General features: G+C 37.9%; 1 protein-coding gene across 10 annotated transcripts in view; it reads right to left on the bottom strand.

The window, feature by feature from the left end:
- Positions 1-18,184, bottom strand: part of rap1gapb (RAP1 GTPase activating protein b) — a 113,043-nt gene that overhangs the window by 67,841 nt on the left and 27,018 nt on the right. For 4 of the 10 annotated variants that reach the window (XM_085161268.1, XM_085161265.1, XM_085161270.1 and 1 more), the window contains one exon: positions 15,409-15,449. Coding sequence is in view for 6 of the 10 variants with exons in the window: in XM_085161263.1 (XP_085017389.1) it covers positions 2-45 (44 nt within the window). In the remaining 4 variants the exon portion in view is untranslated. Of the gene's footprint in view, position 1; positions 492-15,408; positions 15,450-18,184 lie in introns of those variants that run through there. The other 6 variants (XM_085161263.1, XM_085161269.1, XM_085161262.1 and 3 more) reach the window with 4 other exon arrangements.

Here is an 18,184-nt window from a genome sequence, read left to right as displayed (position 1 = left end):
CCCTCCATAAGCTCCAAATGTGAAACTCCTTTTCCTCTGAGACATCCTGCTGACTGGCTGATGAGGCTTCCCTGTGGTGTGCAGGATCAGAGCAGACTACAACACAAGGACTGTCATACCTCTTCCTTTTTCCTTTTCTCTTAGCTTCTCTGTGCGCCTCTCCTTCCTTTCTACACCTCTAACTCTTTCTCTTCTCTCCTCCCTCCTTGACTCAGCCCTCACTGAGTGTGTGTGTGTGTTTTTGGTATTTTATGTGTGTGTGTACACAACCCAGCCCTCCCTCTTTGTGTCTCCTCTGTGCTCTCTGACTAAGTAGCTCCTATCTCTGCCAGATTAAGAGAAAGGTGCGTCCAGCTGTCTTGTTCTGTTGTCCTGGAAACAACCACAATGATTTCTTGAATTCAAACACACCATTTTCATTCCTACTTCTGACAGCAAGAGGGCAAAAAATCCCTACATTAGCAAGTGTCCCACAAAAGGCATCTTCCTCAAGGTGTTAAACTAAGCATATATATATATATATATATATATATATATATATATATATATATATATATATATATATATATATATATATATATAGAGAGAGAGAGAGAGAGAGAGAGAGAGAGAGAGAGAGAGAGAGAGAGAGAGAGATAGATCTATCTATCTCTATATCTATCTATATCTATATCTATCTATATCTATCTATATCTACACAGATAGATTTATCTATCTATCTGTGTAACCACAAAGGTGGTTTCTCGCAGCTTAAGTACAGTTTTTTGTTTTACGCCGGTTTTTCCCGAAGTCGCAAAAGTATGACATCACAACATTCTGATTGGTCACTTGCAATGTTGATCCTGGAACAACCTTTAGTATGATGATCTGGGAACAACACCAACACGAGGATATCAGATCGTGCTAGGTTTACTTCTAGTGTTTTTCAGGCTTCCCTCCAATTTTCTGCTACACCTGTTCCCAGTGCATTCATCATTATTTTGCCACTTGGTAGATCCTGTGTTTTTTTTCTCCTTTTGTTAGACTCCCTGTGCTACTTATTCTTTGTTTATAGCCCAGTCATGATTATGTATCACCCTTTGGAAAGTTCTCTGGAATTTGCCTTTTCTCTGCTGCTCATCTGGTGCGTTCAGCTGACTGCCTAAGTGTGTATGACACACCTGAATATGGGAATACTGAGATTTACTATGTAAAACTATGCCACAGCAGGGGTAGCCACAGATGATGCATTAATAGTAGCACCTTGATTAAATATTTACATAATTTAACATCTTTTCTAATACTTTGAAGTGAAAAATGTGAAGTGAATGAATGAATTATATATATGTTTTTCAAGGTGCTATTCCAGCTTACGTCAATCACTCATTTGTCATGACTCATACTAATTTGACTGAGGTCTGACAAAATTATTATTTGCCACCATGAAAATGATTACTTGAAAGCAAATAAACTGTTTGAGTTCTTGCAACTGAAAAAAATCCCAAAAATCAAAGCAGAAGCTGTGTAAATAGAAAACTAATTTTGCTCAAGAATATCTTAGTTATCAAATTTCCAGGTCCACATCTGAGCTTACTCCCTCCCGAGTTAGACTTCAAAAGAGGATGAGTTCTGATAGATGCAAGTCTCTCATCTTACTTGATCTATTTTTGCCCTGGCAATTCAAGCTCGAAAAAGACATTCACGTGTTTTTCTGTGATCACACATCTCCCAAAAGACAAAAAAAAAGTCAGATATCGTCACTAAAACCAATATAATTCTACTTGATCCTGCTGAATATTTCAAAAAGAGATAGGTGTCAAAGTGACACACATTAGGATATGTGGAAAATTATATCTCTGCCAATCCGTTGGAACAAGTCTGCTTATAATGACTTAAAAAAAGGGATGTTCTCTGATATCTCTTCCTCCTTGTCCCCTCTCATTTTCTTTCCTCTTGACTCTCTTTCCTTCCTCATGTCTGGTCTTGATTCCCCTTACATCTTGTCATATAGCCTGTTTATCAGACTTAAATAAATACGGTTTCTGTGGAACGAGCTTCCTTTAGCGATTAGACAGGCCAGTTCTTTATCTGTTTTTAAGTCCCTCTTGAAAACCCACCTTTTTACCCTGGCCTTTGACACCACGTGAGATGTTGGTTTTTTATTTTTATTTTTTTTTATTTTTAGTTGTTTTTAGGTGATTCAATGCTGTTTTATATTGTTTTTGTTTCAATATAGGGCTGTTTTAATTTTATGTTTTATGTGTTTTACTTATTTATTTTGCTGTTTTCTGTTATTCTATTGTTTTAACTTATTTTCTGTACAGCACTTTGTTCCTGTGCTGGGTATTTTAAAGTGCTCTATAAATAAAATTGGATTGGATTGGATTGGATATGATGACACTACACATAAACACATATACCCTGTCAGGTACACATGCACTGACCGCCCTCATCAGTGCTAATGCTGGGATGCCTTGTCGACCCTTTCGATTAGATATAACTGGACTCTTGCCAGACATGGGCTATAAGATAAAGTTTTTGATACTGGGTTATAACCTCAGAGTCAGTGTTAAATATATTTGACACGGACTCTGACTATTATACATTTTATTAAATAATCTATAATCAAAAATGAACTTCTAGAGAAAAATGTTTTATAGAGGCTGCTCCTCTATTACAGTCAGCTCGCCCTAGTTCCTCTGCTGATAATGACATGACACATCTCTCACAGAACAATTCTCCAGAGTCAGACTTGTGCTAACAAACTAATTATTGGTGTCCAGAAATGTAGTTTCAAAAGCTCCTTTTACTGTTGCTTTTTCCTCGTGTCTCTCAAAAGATGCCCTTCGTGATGATGTATTACCAAAAAAGGGGAAAAAAGAAAACTATTCACTCAGACTGATTTGTGTGAGACAGGTGAAAGGGAAAGGGCAGCCAGGTGTAATTAGTCCATGTCTGTCGCTTCATTCAGGCGACATGGCAGGCTGGCTAAACAACGAGCCTGCCTTGACTTTGAGGACTTGACTAGCAATGGAAGGAGGTCCAGAGTAATGAGAAGGTGCCCTCTGTGAGATGAGGTTCAATCCACCCCATCCAGCAGTAGAAAAATATAAATCACCTTGAGAGCAGGAGACAGAGTAAGAACACTAAAGACGCTCGTTATCCACATAGTGCAGGAACTTAGTAGCTTTGCAGTTTACATTGCAGTTAGCAATGCTGTTCTTGCTGCAGGCAAGTGTTTTAAATCACTACCTGATGTGCGGTAGTTTACCAAGACTCGAAGTTTACTGCTATGTTAGTGGTGCTCTGAAGCTACGCTTTGTTCCAGTGGTGCTTAAAGGTAATGATGAACTGCAAGTCCTAGAATGCCATTGGCAACTGTTCAGGGTTTGATTTTCTTTGAACTTTATTAAGGCTTAAAGTGGCACTGTACATAAATAATACAGAAATCAAGGTTTTACGGGTGTTAAAGTACAGCTGGGTTTAATGGGAATGGTTTTGTAAGTATTCTTGCCTGTGTGCAGGCTGTAAAATTCCTCTAAATAAGGAAAAGGTTTGACACACTGGAGACAGTAAAATGTGAGGATCACCAAATCAGACAAAACCACTTATGTTAAGTTCTGTTGTGAAGAACCAAGCTGAGCATTTTCAGTGTTGCCATGTAATTATTTTGAAAATGGTCGTGGATCTGACTAAGTAACCAATGTTATCATGCAAGAGTGCTGCATGATAGCAGCCTGTCAGTCATAAGGTGAGCTCCACCTAAACAAAGCCCTGCTTTATCGTCCTTAATGATAAAAGGAGGTTCTCCCTGCTGGCCATTGTAAAGACAGCAGCTTCACTTTCCAGACCCACTGCTATGTATATCCTTTATATTAAAAACTGTGGTTTTGATGTGAACTGTTTTGTTAAAACAGACATTTTTATGCTATTGACATTTTTAGGCAAGCACATTTTGCTCTGAAGCTCTTTAGACATCCAAACTCTATGGGTGAAAATATTTTAAGAGCAGCAAAAGTTCCTCTTAAATGGACTTAAAGGTTTAAGGGGCCATTGCATTGTTACAGCACAGTTCCTCACCAGTGGGAACAGCAAAGCAGGACACCAACACATTAAATATTTACCAGCTGTGCACACAACTACACCCCTGACAAGATCGTAAGGACACTTTCTGCCTCTGTGACTTGAAATGCCTACATTCATGTTTGCTCTTCCTTCTTGTCAAACTTTCTGCACTAAAATTTGTTTTTGCTATGTTTTGAAAAGCACTGTTAATCTTTTTTTCCCTTCTTTTTTAGGTCTCTGCAACCGTACAAGGTCGGCATCACAAACACATCAGCAGGGAATAAAGATTTTAAAATAACAGCTCTCTTTATTTGCATTTTGGAGGCAACAAAAATGACAAATTTCTCATTTACAAATAGCACACATTATTCAGTACTCGGTGTGCAACTGAATGATCAACAAAGAACTGAGAATTTTATGCAGGAACTACACAAAGGAAAGTGAAAATAAAGGGAAGGCATAAGATTAATGAAGTTGGATTGGAGCACCACTACCCCTCACTGTTAGCCAGGGGAACTACTTTTCATCCTCTCAAGCTTCTGAGTGTCTCAGGGGCTGTTTGAGAGCTCTGTTTGACACAGACAACTTTGAATTTTAAGCAGATAGACTGCTCCCTTCAAGCAACAGTCTCTCCCGCCTACGATGAGTTTCACAGCAACGAGAAGGAGCGAGAGTAGGACACGCACTAGCTGATGAACAAAGCATTAAGATTTTATCTCCTTATATCATCATAACAATGTCCAGTATTCTGTTTCAGGCTGCGGACAGATTACTGGTCAGTACAGTTGTAAGGTTACCGAGCAGAAACAGGCAGCACAGAGGTATCCACTCTTCCGTAACCAAATGCAACAAATGAGATTTTCTCTCTACTACAAATTAGAAGAGCGAGATTATCGGAGGCGCTGACATTGAATTACTTGCTCATCAAAGACAGACTGATTCCAGAAGGATCTCGGAAGACTATTCTTGTCCTCCATCAGCCTGCTCCACTAGATCTGAATGTCATGAATTTCACAACTTCTCTCCGGGCGATGATAACAGAGGGATGTGGGGGAGTCTCCGGAAAAAGAAAAAAAATCTGGGAGATAGTCAGAGAAAAAAAGATGAGAAAAGAAATGGTGTACATTTCCCAGATTGGCAACAGGGGTGTGGGTATATATGGCATGATTAGGCATGACAAGACCCAGTTGTCTCTATTTCTACTCTGTGTCTTTTATGCAGTCCATTTATAGTCATTAGACTTGGATTGGAGAGGAGACAACGAAGAAATGTGAAGTTACAAATCACCATAGGAGTGGAAGACTCTGTGAACGTGCCCTTGGAGCACAGACTGAATGCACAGTGTAGCAATTTACAGGGCACTGACACACACAATCCCACTGAACATCCCCAGCACAACACGTAACTCATCCTCCGGGGTGAAAATCAGGAGCAGGAGCCCATTAGAACAAATAAAAGAAAGATGCAGACAGTGGAGGAGCGGGAGAGAAACCAAGATTATTTTTCATGTAACAATGACTGAACCAAATGGGAGAAGCCTGCCTGTGGGTCACATCCTTGGATTAATGATTTGGCAGATGGAGAAGCAACAGATACCCCGCTAGGGCCTGACTTTGATTTATACACATGAGAGGCTTAGATAAGGACCAAGAAGAGGCAGCGATAGATTTCTAATGATGCAGCCACATCAAAATAATAATTTACTCAGACCTCAGGGTCTGTCCACCGTCAACAACACTGAAATGACATGGACAGGCTGATTGGAGGTTCCGTTCTTGTTGCCATTCAAGTTGTTAGATGTGAAGAAGTAAGAAGAAGGAAAGACCACAGATTATCAGAAATTATTATTGGTCCATTATCTCCAGTTTTAATAAAGTCCCAGCATGCTTCATCTTCAGAGCCTCTGTTTATCACGGAGTCTGGCTACACAGCTTCCAAATTCAGATTCCTCTCACTCTTTTGTTGCTTGGTATTTTTCTCTTGATCTAGTGGCACAGCTACAAATGCTTTCACAAAGAACTCCCTGACCAACTGATCAAAGTTGTGGGCCTATCATTCATATTACATTTTTCAAGACTTTCATAATGCACAGTCTTTCTTTTGGGGGATATCTTCTTTGGCGATCTGCATGGCTCAGGAGCTGCTGCCAGGCCTTTCCCAAACCACAGCCTAAATTCATGCTGAATTTGCTCCCGGATATTCAATTGGAGATAATTTCTCTGAATTTCAGGAGTGGGTCCACACTTTATAAACTCCCTGTTTTGGTTCTCTGTCCTGCACAACAAGCTGTTCCTATTTTCTCCTCTCATTAGACGCTTACTCCATGTGCGAAATTAACATGCAGATGCGGTCCAAGCTACTGACTAGAAGAAGGCTGTTGTCTGTTCTAATTTTCACAACTAATCAGACATTTTTTATCTTTTTTTACAAAAACTACATATATTTCATGAAGATGCTGAGACAGTCAGTGACATCCTGCTTACGAGAAGCAGTCTCATACAAAGCTAGTGAAAGCGAGGATGCTGCTGTCTCCCAGCAACACTGGACTTGTAATACAATGAAGTATATTGTGCATTTGTAGTCTGTAGTTGCTGTCCACGGTACTGAGAGCAGCAGTACCGTGGACAGCAACAATAACAAGCTCCGATAAAGGATTCACTTGACACTTACTGCAGTCATACTGTGCGCAGCAAAAATGTTCAAACCCACTTGATGTGATTTTCAAAATGGTTACAAACCTCTCTGTATGTTGCTGTGATAGGCAGATCGGATAGATAGTTAAACTGATGGTTAAGACATCAGTTTAGTCAAAATAACGTACATTTAATTTTAGCTCCAATTCCAGAATCGCCCTCTTGATTGTGTTATAAGAGAAATTTAAAAAAAACTGATTGCTGGATTTAACTTTCTTATAAAGAATTCAATGAAACAACTTAAATGATTGAAATGTACAGCTTTACAGGCAAATGGCAGCTCATTTAATTTATAACAAACAAATATGCGTTCCAGCTAAAAGCTAATTTAAATGATGGCTCCAAAAGTAAAGACACACACATGTTCAAATACAGACACTCTCAAAAAAAACAAACAAAAAAAAAAACTGCGCTGCACATGGATGCTTTGCTTTTAACACAATGTGAGTTTTTATTTTTCTTACAAATTACAAGCCCCTGAGTTATGTCGAACTGTAACAGCATCTGAAGGTAAATGTCCTTTTCACTCCAATGTCTCTGTGAGCATTCACACAGCTTCATGAACATTGGCCATGGCCCTCAACTTCAGTTGCAGCATCAAAGGGAAAAGCAGCTCTTTCATTTGCCTTTGTTCCCACTGTGACATTTCACCAAATCTGATGATGCAGGCGATGTCCGATCCCTGACCCTTGTAGGGCTCCCAGACTCCAGCTGGGCATTTGTACAGTTGCTCGAATACGAAATCGTCTGAGCATGACACAGTCACTGGGAGAGGTTATCAGTCACAGGACTGTTTGTCAGATCCATCAATTGGACTGTTCTGATTTTGTGCCTGGATATATGCACCACTTATTTCCCAGGTGCTTCTAAAAACAGCTCGCCTGCTGGGAGTTGTTAGAAAACACAGATGTCTACAAGGGCCCTGTGCAGTCAAGTCATAAACAAAACAATCCCCTTCATTCTGCATCCAAACTCTGAAGTTTCGCTGGTAGTAATCCACCAGAGGACAAATGCTTGCAAGGGTACATTAGAGATATAGTTATATATCTATAGTTATAGGACTGTTAGATGAGCTGCTTTCAACATGCATACATTTTTTAATGCTGGTATAAAAACCCATCTCTCTACTGTTCATACAAAAACTAAAGCTCGCCCACCATGTCTGCACCGTAGAGTGATGGATAACAGACAGCACAAGGTCACAACACAGACAGGAGGGGAATAAATGTAAGATTAAATAAATTTTAAATTCACTCTATCCCCCAGTGTCTGAGTCCCTCAGTAAAAGAGCAGAATTTAAAATATCGTGTCATTGGACAAAGTCGCAATACACCAATTTAAAGAAAGAGCTTCATGTAAATGACGATGAATACATTGCTTTGAGTCATTTCATACAGCATAGATGTAGCATAGATGGGTGTAACTGCAGTGCACATTTGTTCTGCATCCCAGAGATTAATGTAAAGAATGCTCATTTCAGGACATGCAATTAGTGGTTAGAACATAATTTTCAACGCATATGTTTCCTCTTGGAAATAGCTTTCATTAAGGAAAAGTACATTTCTACAACAATAACACGCACATAGATTCGCATTACATCCTAAAGAGTTCTATACTCAGTTCTTTTTTTCTTTCTTTCTTTTTAACACCTCAGATTGGTATACTTGCATATGTGATCCTACACCATAGTCATTTCTTATCTCTACCTTGTGACAGCTGTTAATACCCTCAGATCAAATCTCACCTCTCTGTGAACCCGGTAAAATATACATGGCAGAGTGAAGAAAACCAGAGACAAGAAAGATTGTTGGAATCTTTGACTAAAAAAAGTGGACTCTGGACTTGAATGCAGAGGCACCTATGTCACTGGACCTGGATGCTGCAAGAATTATACTGTTGTTGGACATGGAAAACAAATACAAAACACATTACAATATACTGTATGCACACAAACACCTGAAACTTAACTCAAGTTTTTCCTGTCTTTTTTTCTGTGTATGTCCATGCATGCAGCTCACATTAGATATAAGTTAAGCATGTGTGGTATAGAACCTCAGTGGAATCTTAATGGATATCTATACTAATAAGTACTGTGAGGGCTGAGGGCTGAATTCAAAGATACCCTGAAAATCAAAGTGAAAAAATGACGCGTCAGACTATTCTTTCCATTCTGCAGCAACTCAAAATGTTTTTTCCTGTGCTTTTCTGTAGGCCTGACAACACTGGGACATGCTCCTAATGAGACAACAGATGGTGTACTTAGGGATCTTCTCCCAGATCTGGATTATGGTGCCTGGATAGTCAAAGGTGCAACCTGGCAGCATTGGATGGACTGAAACATAATGTCCCAGAGGTGAAACATAATGTCCCCAGAGGTTTTCTATTGGTTTAAGGTAGCGTGAGGGCCAGTCAGTGGTATCAATTGCTTTATCCTGCAGGAACTGCCTGCATACTCTCGCCATTTGAGACCAGGCACCGGGAGGAACCCAGAACCCTCAGTGCCAGTGTATGGTCTGGCAGTGGGTCCAAGGATCTCATCCCAATACTTACTGGCAGTCTGTGCATTGTCGCCTAGAATTAGAGGTCTTTGCTTCATCTACTGGTCATCCTGAATAATGATGCAGGCAGCATGATGTTCTCCAAGGCTTCCTCAAACCCTTCCATGTCTGTTACATTATAGTACTCTATAGCAAATACCCACTGTGCTCCACAGTGCCAGGCAGTGAGCACAGGACCGAATAGAGGATGTCAGACCCTCAGGCCACCCTCACAAACTTTGTTTCTGAGTGCATGGTCAGAGACATTCACATCAGTGGCCTGCTGTTGGTCATTTTGTACGGATCAGAACTCAATGCGTTTCTTCACACAAAGGAGCAGATACTGGTCCTGCTGATGGCCAGTCAAAATAATTAAATAAGTAAAAATGTCAGTGGCCTCCAACCTGCAAAAACATTCCTGTTTTAGGAGTTGTCTCACTGTTGCCCCTCCAGTGCCGTAGCGCAGCTGAAAGTGATTAACAACTCCCTCTGCTATTTAGCTGACCAGATCAATATCTCAGAAGTCAGCAGCCATTTAGATAACTCAGATGTGCTCCCAGAATAGACTCCACAACATCAGATATAGCTGCTCAGTCATTTATACACACAGTTTATCTTCCGAGCAACAGGCAACACGCAAATTTAAAAATGATGAGATAGTTGCAATTGCTTTTAGTTGCTTGCAGTTAAGTGTGTTTTATTTAAAATATACGTTTTATTTTAAATATTACACTCAACATAATCCATGGATTTTGGCTACCTGAACTGATCCAGTGTTATTCAGAAAAAAGGTTGATATTTCCATAATGCACCTCACTGCTAAAGAAATATTATCTGGATTCCAATGCTTACAAAAGACTGAGGAACTGCCGTCTTTAAAAAAAATCATTGGTCCCATATTATTACAGATAATGATATTTTCCTTTGCTTCTTTGAATTTCATTATTATTGTCTTATAGTCTGGCTGGTGGTGACGCAAGGTTACGCAATCTATCTATCAGAAAAAGATTAAATGATGGCAATCCATGGAACAAAAATTATCGGGCTATTTTGAAAGAGGCAATATTCCTCAGAGAAGCCATAACCTTGCATAGTCAAGCCTGTAATGAGTTTAACTCAGACTCTTAGAGGGTTCCTTTGGGCTGCTAGCAACAATGGTGAATTATCAGTGATTCCTTTCACAACCACAAGGCTTTATTAATGACTGTCTGGGGGAAGTGCAGCATTATTGTCATGGGCACACTCAGCATATTTTGGTTAAAATAAAATAGCTTATAGCTGATTAAGAATTTCTATAGAGAATTTGTGAGAAGTACTTATGACAAAAGACTGCAGCTAACCATTGTGCCTTTAATTTGTATGTAACAGAACAAAATAAGTAAAGCTTCATCTTTTTATTCACGGTATAATGCAAATATCAATTACCAAAGATTACTTCTCAACAATCAGTTTATGTGTGTATGTTAGGGAAGGTTTGGGTGAGTATTGAGCTATTTACATGAATGATGGGATCAAACCAATACAAATGGCAAGACAAAAGTGAAATACAGGCATATCATTGTGCCTGAATATTTGTAATCTGCTTCTGCTGAAACAAAGAGCAACGCAGATTTGTAACAACCTTACACTTCAAATAACACATCCTTCAGCTACTTCACTGCTGGGTGCAGATATTCCCTGGTACACAGCCATATTAACACAGAGAACTAGATGGGAAATCTAGTACATATAGAGAAAAGAGCTGTCCAGCGATCTCCTATCATTTCAATGCATTGTGAATTAATGTTTTGTCAAGTTTTGTACTACTGTTATTTTTTTGTTTTATATTTGGTCCTGGAATTTATGCAGACAAATAGTTACACATTAATATTTGAATACTGGAAAAGTCAAATGAATAAATGCAAAAAAAAAAAAAAGCCAGAATGTTATTCAGAATGGCACTTTGACAATGTTATTGGATTTTCTGCACACATACCACATCTTGTGATGCAGCCCAGACAAAGAATGTGGCTGCAAATGTGTGAGAAAGCTTTACAAATTAATACTGACAACAGAGATTTATTCAATAACCTGATAGCCCTCCTTGCCGAAATGCCTCGCGGCGGTTTATAAAAAGATAAGTGAAACAAATGTGGCTGCCAAAGCTTTAGCAGAAAGTGACAGAAACACTTGATATTACCTGACTACTGATAGAAAATTGTCCTAGTGGAATTAAATAATCTATACTAAGATGATGCAGTGCTAATCAGCGTAATCATTTAAGATTACTCAATTTTTAAACTAGAAGCATACATTTTCCTTAAAAAAAAAAACACATCTGAAGGATGTTCCAATTTTTTCTACCTTGGCTCTGCTCAAGTCCTTGATTAATATCAATTAATATGGAGTTGTATTAAATATGAATTTGAAACAGCGACCAAGACAACAAACTCATCAGGGAAGTGTTTGGTGAGGTCACATATCAAAATACTGTAGCTTAAAAGTCGTTATCCCATATACTTGAATTAACCAAAGATGCTGCCCCCTACTGCTCACTCAGAAGAATACAGCCACATAATAAAACTGTGTTGCTCTAATAGTAGAGCAACACAGTTGCTCTACTAAACATATCTCTTTCTCCTTTACATTCTGGGGATGACAATAGATGAATGGTTATTCCTTAAATAAAAGCAGCTTCTTAGCTCAGAAAATTGTGCAATATGTACATCTGCACGGTCTGGTGTAACTGATACTAAGGCAGCTAAAGTCACCCTGGACTGAGACTGAATCCCAGAACATGCAACATATTCTTGACAGGCTCATCTATCACACCTGTGCAACATTTCTTGACCCAAGTTCCAGAATACTTGACTTTACCTTAACAGAGGTCATAGCCAACTGGGAGAAGTGAGCATTGCTGAGCAAAAATATACAAGATAACAAAAGATAGAGGCAACATTTCTGGACATACATGCCCCCCGTGCACAAACTGTCAAGAGGACACTGGGCATTAAGCAAGATAAAAACACATCAATAGTCAAGTCATTTATCAAAATCTTTTAATACACCACTGAAGTAATGCAAAGATATATAAAACTCCTTAAAGGTTAAGGAAAAGAGACAGACAACAAAATCCCGCCAAAAACAGGAAATGAAATGATCAAATGTATGAATATCACGTTCACAGATATTATATAAAGAACGAAGAATAGAAAAAGGCCATTTAGTGTTGACCTCATTATCTGAAAAACAGTCCATGTTTAATATGACAAAAAATCTAACCGGTCCAAAACAACATCACATAAGTGACGGCTGAAGGTGGATTTTCTAAGATTTTATTGTCTGTTTCTTTAATTCGGCTTAAAGTACCGCTTACCTTGGTAAAAATGATACAAAATAATAATAATAATAATTATAATAATAATGATAATAATAATAATAATAATGATGATGATAAATGTAATTTTTCATGTAAAACACTGTTGCCATTCCATGTAGGAAATCTGTTGGCCAAATCATGAATTATTTATGGTCATCTATACAGGTTGCTCTGTTGTTTGCTAGAGTGGTTTCCACTACATCGGCTTTCAGTGAATCAAGGATAAAGTCTCTCAACTGTAGTACTGAAAATGATATGGAGCTTATAAAGTTTGTAAAACTGTCTATAGTTTAAAAAAATAAAAAACAAACATGTGATAAAGAAGACTGACAAAGAGAGCCTGGTTGATGCCAATATTGCATGAATTATACAGTATAGATATAAACTAAGCATAGAATTACTCATTTTATATCAAGGGAAACATACAGCCCACTTGGATCTTAAGTCCCTTTTCTACATGCTTGTAAATATTATTATAAGAAAAATAAGTGCAATTTCAACATTACATCTCGGTTTTTCTACATGATAAAGAAATGCTGCTGTAGTAAATAAGATTAATCCCTCACCATGATTTTTCAGGTTTAAACAATAAATTAATGTGAAGATTACAGAAAAAGAAGCTCGTTGCTCATCTATAATTATAAAACAGAAAGTTTTTGTTAATTTTCAGGAGGATTCACTTAAAAACAAACAAAAAAAACCCAAAACATAAATGTTTATAGTAAATAGTGAAATCAGGAACTTTTCTGTCATTTAATTGTTTATCTATTACTTAATTACTTTGGTGCACTGTGAATGGCTATGGGGGAGGTCTTTATCAGTAGCAAAAGGTTTAAATGTATGAAAATACAGTAAGATGTTCAAAATTGATGCTACTTTCATATTTTTCAAAGCCGTCCCATCTGCCGGAATGGAGTCTGTGCTAGGCCGATTCTGGCCCTCTGGCCTTATGTTTGACACCCCTGGTTAAGGCCAACCACAGAGTCTGCTGGGCTTCTGGCAGATCAACTCATCTCAGAGCCAGACCACATTATCTAACAACTGAGCTGATATTGTTCCACGCAAATATCAGGAAAATCTCATATAGTGTGTTCTATTTAAAGCAAAAATGAGTTGCATTCCTATTCATAAATGTGATTTAACAAAGGTAAAGGGAACAAATTTAACCTGTTTTGTTTATATTGCTTGCAAATGGGATGAAGTAGACATCTGCTGAGAATTTTAACAAAAAAGGTTTGAATATGTTGAATTAATAGCCCCAAAAGTCCACCAGACCCAGCAAGACTCCCTGTGTAACCAAAAAATGAAGACCATAGCAGGGTTAAGTTTAATGATTTGAAATGATAACAAGCAGTAGAGGAAATTAGAGTTTGTCATTAAAGCTCCGGCCTCATTAATCCCTACAAACACATCACACAAAAAATATCCTCCTTGAGCCTGCATGTGGATAATGGGGAGGTGGAGGGGTTAAAAGAAGCAAGCACTGTTTTACAATTATAGTATATTGTAAAACAGTGGTCAGAAAAGCAGTTAAGTTACTGTAGATTGAAAAAATAAAGCCATATACAGGACATCAATAAGTTAAAATGTAAATGAAATAGAATACAGTTAAATCCTTTGGTACAGGTTGAATGCAACATGTTAAAACTCTCTATTAAGTAAAATACCTCAAATTTAATAAAACAAACAAAGATAGATTAAAAATGGTTTACCTAATGTAGCAGAAAATATCTCTTGGTAGTAGAATTGCTCAGTATACGGAGTGTAACGTGTTGAGAATGGTACAGGTTTGTTATGAAACTACAGGGATGAGAATACAGATGATACCAGTGGTGTCTGAATTCACTGTCAGATCTTTCATGATGACGCATGTCTGCTCTGTTATGCTCACCTATCGATTTCCATGTATACACATGGCAAAGGATACTATATACTGGGACATTCTATCTGCAGCAATAGCTAATTTGGTGCTATATAAATCAAACTGAATTAAATTAAACTGAACTGAAATAACAGTCTCAATTCTGATTGGGTTCCCATAGAAACAAAAGATTAAACAGCCGCAACAGTATCATCTAAAAAAATAAATAAATACACAAATCATTTTAACTTTCTCTTTCAGTCTTATCTGTGTGCCCATTTTGTTCAAGATCATTTCAACCAATGCAGCAAAGGAATACATTCTTTAACTGGAAAGTGCAAAAAGTGGCAATTATCAAGATGGGAAATACACAAAGAAGAGGAAGCCAACACGTGTAGTGCAAGGATCACAGCAATGTAAATAAGTACTGTCGCTTTAGTAAAAACCACAAAAAGAAGAAAACTTACAATGGACCCTATGAATATGTCCAAAGTAATGGTTCAATCTATTTAAAGTCTTTGCTTAAATGAAAAAGCGACAAAGAAATTGAACGGTTCATGGAATAAATGGCAGTAAAAGCTCTGTCTAAAGACAAATGCACTGCTAGGCAGTGTTTCCTCCCTAATCAGCCACTGAATGGCTCTGTAATTATAAGGCTATGCACCAAAGCCTTTATAAGTATCACATCTTTGTCAAGGTAATTCCAGCACTGAAGCACACATTTTGTGTGAACACAAGATGGTTTAAAGAGCTGAGTGCTGCTTGCACAGGCAATAATCTTAACAGATGTCTTCAACAGCCATCTCAAACACCGTAGAAAACTACCTGAATCATTACCACGATATTGTAGCTCTTCGAATTCTACTTTCCCTGTTTTTTTCTGGAGTGAAAAATGTAGATGTTTGAATAGCTTACCTGGAAAGTGCCAAATCTTCTGCTTCTCTTGTCAGCCGATCCTTTAACAAAGAGAGAGAGGAGATATCTAAATCAATTATGTAAAATAAAACAAACTTTTTTTTAATGTCAGTAGGAGTAAGCAATGTTTTCAGTTAGAGCAATCCATTTCATCACTATGCAGTTTGCTGGCTGAAACTGCCCATTTCAAATGAATTAACAGCACATTACTTGTCAGTATTATACACAGTCATTTACAGCCTATGTGCTATAAAGATGTGTTTATTACAAATATCACTGCAGTTTGGCTGAGGCTGGACTGATTTGTTGACTTAAATATGGCACACGTACCCAAGCAGATTAAAACACCCACCACGCTTGAGTGTGTACACTGTGCTTAACTAGCAGCTGCAAGAACATACATCATGAATATCAATTATTACTAAAGTGGAGCTGTGAAAATTAGCAGGCTAGTTCCATTGTGTAGGTTAATGGAAACTCAGACAGGCATTTAACTGGAGGGTTAATGCCAGTTCTAAGCCACCGTGGCATTTCTGTCCTTGAGCTTGGAAAATAAATTGAAAATGTGTGTGAATTCATGACTGACTGGCAACATGCAGGAAACATCAGACTCGATAGAACAGAAAAGCAACAAAACGCATCATCTTTTCAAAATGATTTATCTCTGACAAGTTTTGCTTCTAAATTAGACATCGGTCATTTGAAAACCAACTCGTAACCAACTCCAAAAAATAAACTGAATCTTCAGGTACTGCTGTTCATGCAGGCTAAACACTCTGCAAACTGAGCCACTTTAACCCTGTCATGCATGAATTATGACAACCTCAATCAGGATTTTTTCTTAAGCACTTTTCTTTTCATGCCTGAAGATGAATAAAAATACTTAAGAAAAAAATCCTGATTGAGGTTGTCATAATTCATGCATGACAGGTTTAAATAACAATAATTACAACAAAACACGTCATACATCTATAGTAACATTAAACAACCAGTGGGTGGCAGGGTATGGAATGACACATCAGTGTCCAATGTGGTGGTTTATGTGCAAGTATACCATCAACACTGACACAAACACAAGAAAACAGCCTCTGAATAGCGGTCCACTGTAGTGACCACTATGTGTAATAGGGTTAAAACATATTATCAGGATTATATTAAATTCAGAAATAATCCATCTGTTTAAATTAGAGATGGCACGATACCACTTTTTTATGTCCGATACCGATACCGATATCATAAATTTGGATATCTGCCGATACCGATATGAATCCGATATAGTGTGTTTTTTAATCAATAAAACGTTTTTTTAATATCTTGCTGCATTTTGTATAAATTTATACTCAAGTTTAAATAAATAACAACACTAAAACTATTCTGTTATACCTGTATGTAAAAAATACACTGCGCCCAAAATATTTCATAGTTCAGCAACACTGATCAATCTAATAAACGTAAACCTGCTCCATCCTCCCTATTCTGGTATTTTAAAGAGTACTTAGCAGAAATATCAAGCAACCTAACTAATAGGGTTGCAAACTCCCAGCAAAAAAAAAAATAGGGAACCACCCCCCACCCTCCAGCTCATGATGCTTAATCGATGTAATCAAATTTAATTTGATGCAGGGGGAAAATGCACAGAAAGAAATTATTTTTCAAGAATAATTAAATAGATTCAACATCTTTCTTCAACAGAATTGCAGACTGCACAGATGGTATCTTCCCAAAGGAAAAAGTACTATAGCTTACTAGGGTATATTAGACTTAACAGTTACTATATACAGTAATGGACTTCTATGTATTTTACATCAGATTAAAACTTTGGGTGTAAGATTCAGATAATTATTTATTAAAAGCTAGACATTTTAAATGAGAACAAGAAAGAAAAGTATGTCTTTGTGCCCCCTTTTCTCTGTTCATGCCCTATCGGCCCCCCTGGCTAAACTTTGCTAGATCCGCCCCTGCACAGTTACCAGCCGTCAGCTACGTAGAAAAAGATCCTGGTGTAGAAAGTTATATTAAATAAATTCTAACAACAGCTTATCAAGCTTAATAGTGCTGCTGTTGTTCAGCCGCTGGTTTCCTCTTTCTGGTGCAAAGTGGGCCAAAAACAAAGAAGAGAGACGGACTCGCGACAGAAAAGCCGATCAGCTGATCATTGATCAGTTTCACGATTGAAGCAGCAGCAGGAGAGAGAGAGAGAGAGAGAGAGGCAGTCGCTCCATATATCTGTTGTTAAGCTTAACGTGGGAATGCTTTACAAACATTCAGAGATGAACTTACACACTTGCTTTACTTCTCTCTGGGAAAACTTCCTCGGAGATGAAATGCTGATTTGCTAGCTAGGCTACAAATACACACAGCAGCTCTATCACTGATGCACACTGCTGCGACTGCTATGGTTATGAGCCGAGTTACTCCGTGTAGCAAGTTTTGTGAGGTGCTTTTTTGATATTTAATGGATCGGATTACATTTTTTATTTCTCGCCGATATCCGATCCAGTAAGTATCGGTCAGTATCGGACCGATACCGATACGTAATATCGGATCGGTCCATCTCTAGTTTAAATTACTGAATTTACTGAAACGCAAGTCCATGTTACATTTTTTAATGAAAAGACCAACAAAGGGTTTAAAGTCTGTAGTTATGTAAAAAAAATATGGAAAACACATCAGTGACCCTTTGTTACAACAAACACAAGTACGATAGCTTATTTTGAAATCTACATTGTTGTGATCTGAGGGGTTTTTTGCTGTTCTTGTAGGCTGAGGTTTGTAT

This window comes from Neolamprologus multifasciatus, chromosome 5 (assembly GCF_963576455.1).
Source record: "Neolamprologus multifasciatus chromosome 5, fNeoMul1.2, whole genome shotgun sequence".
Lineage (NCBI taxonomy): Eukaryota > Metazoa > Chordata > Actinopteri > Cichliformes > Cichlidae > Neolamprologus > Neolamprologus multifasciatus.
This window is presented reverse-complemented; position numbering and strand designations above follow the sequence as displayed.